Here is a 6000-nt window from a genome sequence, read left to right on the forward strand (position 1 = left end):
TTCCTGGATAAGATTCACTATTGTACTTTAAATCCAAATGCACACAGAAAGCAAATGAACATGTAGATTATGCCACATGTAGACTTCTTTTTTTAACTGCTTCCTCACTCTAAAAAGTGCAGGTGTGGTTATCTATTCAGCTGTGTGACATGTCTATTGCTCTATCCCACAGGACTGTATGGCCTGAGCTGCAGCCTGCTGGATACTCCTTGGAAGAAACTCCAACATGGGAAGAATCTTTTTGCCGACATCATCAAAAGGAGCCAGGACTTTGCCAGGGATGACTTTGTGCAGGAGCTCATTAAAGTGATGAATAATGAAGAGCCGTAAGTACATAATGACCTACATTTCTTCTTCAAAATGCCGCAGCAGCGCTTTTCTTCCTCAGTCTCAAGAAGTCCAAGCTGTTCTCGTAGCTGTAGAATTGCTAGATCCAGCCAAGTAATGATTTATGTGCATATTGTACAGATGTATTACATTATTATATGCAGTGCTTGCCGCATAGTTGTCCTGCAGGTTCCATGGTGAGGAAATTGTGAACAAATGCCCTTTTCCAAAAGTAAAACAATGAACTACAAAGGGAATGCATTTGTAACATGCAAGAGACCCTCTCTGCGCATATATGCAATACACTTGCTGCTGGTATAGCAAAGTTATTGCAACTGTACCATAGCCATTAATATTAACACATGATATAATTAAATGTTCTTGTCTTCATTGGTGTATTATAAGGAGCTTGAGAGTAGATCATGCAGTCTGCATACTTCCAGTGTCTGCTGGATGAGTTTCAGAAGGAAACTGCTACTTGTTGTCATAGGATTGTCCCAGAGGTAACTTTAACAACATGCTGAGTTCTAAGGATGAGGATGAGAAGGATGAGCTCTAAGTATGTATATAGGATAAATAAGGGGGTTTTGTAATACAATCAGTTCCAAGAGTACAGAACCACAGTGATAATGGCGAGTTCCCTCTAAAAGCGGCAATTGGTACAAGGCCAAACCAGCCTTACAACCAATTGGCACTTTAATTTTAGCAACGAACTTGCTGAAAACACACCTGTTCTGTAATCTTGGAACCTATTAAATAATCCACATAATCAATTATCTATATTAGCTATATATCATATAATAAGTTTAGTATTTCACCTTTCCTTATTTATACCTTTGAATGCAATCTAGGGTTATTACAACATTTTAGTGATTCTCAATTCTAGAAATATACATTGAATGGTCCTCTGCTAACTAAACACACACAAAAAGAGGGGCAGGGTTTGTATACTGTATAAATTGCTACAATACATTGCTTCGGCAGTGTGACACACACACACGTTCACTTTCAGATGCCACATAGCCTGCCAGTGTTTTTTGAGACTGTAGAAACAGAGCACCTAGAGAAAACCTTCTTGAATTGAGAGAAGATACAAACACAGTGGTTAATATGGATGTGGAGCAGCAATACTAACCACTGTGCCACCCTAACAGAATTTTTTATTGGGGGGGCGGGTTTGTATTTTCAGAAAAGTGATCATTCCCGATTTAAAGTGGCATTCTTATTGGCTTTTATGTCTCACTCAGTTCTTAACAGTACTTAAGGGCTTCTTTAAGAACATTGAATGATGAAGTAACATTTGTATTAAATCGTAGCAACTCAGATACTTGTTTCATTTTTTAAATCGTTTTAGACATATAAAAGCTGATTGGTTGATATGGTTCAGTCCACTGTTCATTGTTCACAATATTGTTAGTAAATGTAAAAACTAAGCAAACAAAACCCTTTTTTATGTCACTACACTAAATGGCTACAGCAGCTCCATGTGGGGTCTGCACACAATCTCTTAAAGGTCGTACACACAGTGCGATATCTATAAATGATAACGATATCGGTCAATGTCATATTGTTAATTTTTATGTAGTGAACGACCAACGATGGGTGTTCCCGCATGAACTATAACGATATCTATGACCGTCCGTACATGCAGGCCAACTTGCACGATATCGTCAACTTTGCCTGTTCAGAGATGTGGCAGGATGACTTCACTGAAAGATATATTTCAAAGATCTCTTAAGATATCTTTGAAAGATATATCTTTCAAGTCGTTGGTGGTACAGATCGTACCGAGTGTATGCAGCTTAACACTCTTCACTTTTCGTAAATTGTTTCTGATACCACTACTGAGTGAAAAACCCAGGTTATTGCGAGTCAACCTGTGTCGAGCCTCATTAGAAGGGGCTGCCAAAAAAATAACCTGAGTCCAACCTGGGTAGCAAGCAGGGTAGGACCCAGGTTAAGGAGCAGTGTAAACCGGTAACCTTGGTGGGACGGCCGTGGTCCTATTTACATCATGGATGTCATCTCCAAGTGCCGGCAGAAGAATTCCACTTCACACGTCTGTGTTCACACTGCAGACGGGTGCAGTGTGAACGCAGCTGAACCGGGAATAACCCGGGTCAAAGTGCAGTGGAAACGGGGTGTGAAGCCGGTTCCTACCCGGGTTGGACCCATGTTCAGAATCCTGGGTCAGACCTGGGGCTTTTGTGTAAAAGGGGTATGTGAACCCTTAGAGGTGCCTAGTGTATTTGTACATGAGGTCCATAGAGCTCTAAATATGTTTTTCCTATATACAGTATGTAGCAGGGGCAGTTTAAGAGGGGAGGGGGCCCATGTGCAGTCTCTGTGCGGGCCCCCTCCTCTCTAGCATGCAGTTGTGAGTAGACTCTGGCACCACGCATCCGGTACCCATTATAGATATACCACTGAAATACTCTATCAGAAGCAGTTACAGACTATAGGAGGCTGGAGAGACAAGTGACAGTGGCGACTTTGCATGCTACATAAGTGCCTGTGTGGTTTAGCAAAGAGAGGCATGGTTTATGCTTATGTGCTTGTCCCATTACCACAAAATATTACCTGAATTCGGTGGTGCTCACTTGCACACATGGTAGGAGAACTCGATGCACCAGGGCTCGTGGAACAGAGAGCAGGTTTCCAGGATTACCACACGATATAAAGGCAGGAGGGAGAACCACATAGAGGGTAAAATGCACCAAGCCTGGTAAATAGTGGAGAAGTTACCAATAACAAGCAATTTGCTTCTAGCTAGCATTTATTAAATACATTCTATAAGGGACGTAGTCAATTGGCCAACATTTACAATGTTGCCATTCATAATGTCGACACTGCTAAAATGTCACCAGTCAGCACGTCGTCATTCTCAGAATGCCAACATGTGAAATGTCGACATGTCAGACTGGCTGCTGGCAGGAGGTTATGGGTAGGAATTAGGGATAGGGGAGAAATACTCACTACAATGCTGGAGCATCGGAGCTCTGATTCAGAAGTGATGGTCACATGATCACCGGGCTACCAGGGAAGATATGTCAACATTGTAGCATGTCAACATTTCATCAGTATCAACATGATGAATGTTTACACATTATACCACACCATTCTATAAAATGATAGGTAGAAACTGATTGGTTAGTATGGACAACTTCTCCATTAGTGTACTTCTCCACTGTTTACAATGTTTCATACATATCCCCCACAGGCACTAGTCACTGTGCCAGCCTCCTACTTTTGACTCAGTTCACCTTATTAAACTACAAGCCCATCACCCTGACAACTACCTAATCTAATCTGGCAAGCGCACTAATCATTAATTGGTCAACTATATGTTCCCTACCTGGTAACCCCAAAATGGGTAGATTTGGCTGGCATTTGGGCACCCCTGCTATGTGCCAATAGACACTTCTTATTGACAGTTGGCAGTCTATAATATAGCCTATATTGAAAGGCACATGATTTAGCTAATAATCTCATTTACGCACATATTATTCTATGTTCATCTGCCTTCTATAGCATGTGGCCTACACACAATGAAATCACTCTGTGCTGTCACTGTGACATGTGCACTGAGCTCCCTCTAGTGTCGTTTAGTAAGAAATACTTGCACGATGATACTTGAGTAATTCTATGCATAAACAATCTCATGCCGAGAACATTGTCGCATTACACTAATCCTTACAGAAATGATTAGCAAGACTGTAACTATCAAAATATGTAAATTAAAATGACAGTATGAGATATGAGCTTAATAGTTTTCTTACCATTTGTACCATGTTTGTGTATATCTTATGGTTTATCTGTCCTCTCTGGATGTATATTATAGGCAGTTACCAGATCCAGCTATAGAAGAGCAGGGAAAGGAATTTGTCCTGCCAATCCTTACCAGCTATTCAGCAGTGTGTGTACGGTGCCCGGGCTATGGAACAAGGTAAGGTTAGCCTATGTCCAGCATGGAAAGTGCACAGGAAACTCCCATAGTTAACCCAAGATGGGGTGGTGGGCAGAAATAACATTAGGGTAGGGGATCCGTTTGAGGAGTATATTTACTAAATGTCGGTTTTAAAAATAAAAGATTTTTTTATAGTTTTGCTACAATTTCTTTTAATGGCTATATGTACTGCATTTTTTAAAAATTGCCACTTTAGAGACCACAACTGACTTTTCCAATAAAGGATGAGGTTAAGTGTGTGAATTTTTTAGTGGAAGATGTGAGAGGATGCTTGCACGGGAGATGAAACATGAAATTGCTGATTATTTCTACACTATAAACTGTAATTACATTTTTCATATGGTGTTTTACAGTTAGGTAATACCTCAAGATCAGTGAGAGTCATCCTGACACCTCTTTAAAACATACTTGCCTACTCTCCTAGATCGGGTGGGAGGCTCCCAAATCTCTATTGGACGCCTGGAAGAGTGGCAAATCTCCCATAGGCTACCCGCTGGCCACTTCCTGAATCATTGTGGCCCCATCCCCGCTTCACAATGCCGGTAATCCTGGCATTGTATAGCTGAGCTAGGGCCACAATGATGCAATTGCATCATCACAACCCTCATGCCACCCACTTGGTTGTGACATGCCCTTCCCCCGCAGTACTAACCTTGCTACCCACTCTCAAGGGGGGGCAACTCAAAGGTCGGCAACTTTAAATATGTGTGATCCAGTAACTGCTGATCCCGAGCAAAATTGAGTAAAGCTTTCATTTTTGTCAGCTTGTCATTTAGGTTCAGTGGACCTTTATTGAATTGCTATTCCCACGCTACAGAGCAGGGTAACAGTGAGTGTCAACCAGTGTCATGAACAAACTTCAGCGATCAGATGAGTTTTAATTATATCTAGCAACAGCCAGCTGCAATAGATCAAGAACTAATGATTTTTTTTATTGTAATGTTGTAATAAACTATACAGTTGTATTTGTTTTTACTAATATATGTTATGTCTTTTGTTTTAGGACTAACACCATAGTTCTGATTGATGGGGAAGGACATGTGACCTTCACAGAACGTACAATGCTAAACTGTGACATCACTCAGTGGAAAACTAGTACTTATCAGTTTAAGCTGCAGCAGTAGCACACCACCAATACAAGAAGTCTCTGTACCAAGGATAAATATACATATCAAACTCATTGCACTTCTCTGTCTCAAATAATGATAAAGCAGATTAAATTATTAAAATATCTCAACCAGCACAAAATCCAAAAACCAAAAATTTCCAGCAATGCAATTGAAAGCACAGGCACTAACTTGGTGTAATTTTATCTTTTGTGTATACAAATACTTTTTAATGTATTTTTATTTTCTCTACCTTGAAAGCACATCAATGATCTATCAATTGCTTAGGACCCTGAAAACCTGAGATGCTTTGCAAGTACATCAAAATGATTGATTTAGATTTCATATGAGGCAGAAAATGTAATGGTGCCCACACACATAGCGATCTGCACACGATCAGCCGATGTGTACGATTTCCCTTGAGACTCTCCCCGGCAGCCCTGCACACGATCTCCACACGATCTGCACACGATTTGGTGTCCGATCTTCATACGATCTCTCCTGCATCCAGACTTTCACAGTGCATCGCCTCCTAGATTGTCATATCTGCCCTACTGCATGGCAGATCTGACGATGCAATGTGCGACCAGCGGGGACTCA

The 6000-nt window shown here is 41.0% G+C and overlaps 1 protein-coding gene across 5 annotated transcripts in view; it reads left to right on the top strand.

Annotated features, from left to right (window-relative positions):
* The window catches only part of TANGO2 (transport and golgi organization 2 homolog), a 207626-nt gene extending 202152 nt beyond the window's left edge, over window positions 1–5474 (top strand). For all 5 annotated transcript variants that reach the window (XM_088476717.1, XM_088476716.1, XM_088476713.1 and 2 more), the window contains 3 exons: window positions 173–326; window positions 4169–4273; window positions 5298–5474. In XM_088476717.1, coding sequence (XP_088332843.1) covers window positions 173–326; window positions 4169–4273; window positions 5298–5418 — 380 coding nt within the window. In that variant the 3' untranslated portion in view covers window positions 5419–5474. The remainder of the gene's footprint in view (window positions 1–172; window positions 327–4168; window positions 4274–5297) is intronic.
* The last annotated feature ends 526 nt before the right edge of the window (window positions 5475–6000 follow it).

This window comes from Taudactylus pleione, unplaced genomic scaffold, assembly GCF_031769625.1.
Source record: "Taudactylus pleione unplaced genomic scaffold, aTauple2 ptg000191l, whole genome shotgun sequence".
Classification (NCBI taxonomy): Eukaryota; Metazoa; Chordata; class Amphibia; order Anura; family Myobatrachidae; genus Taudactylus; species Taudactylus pleione.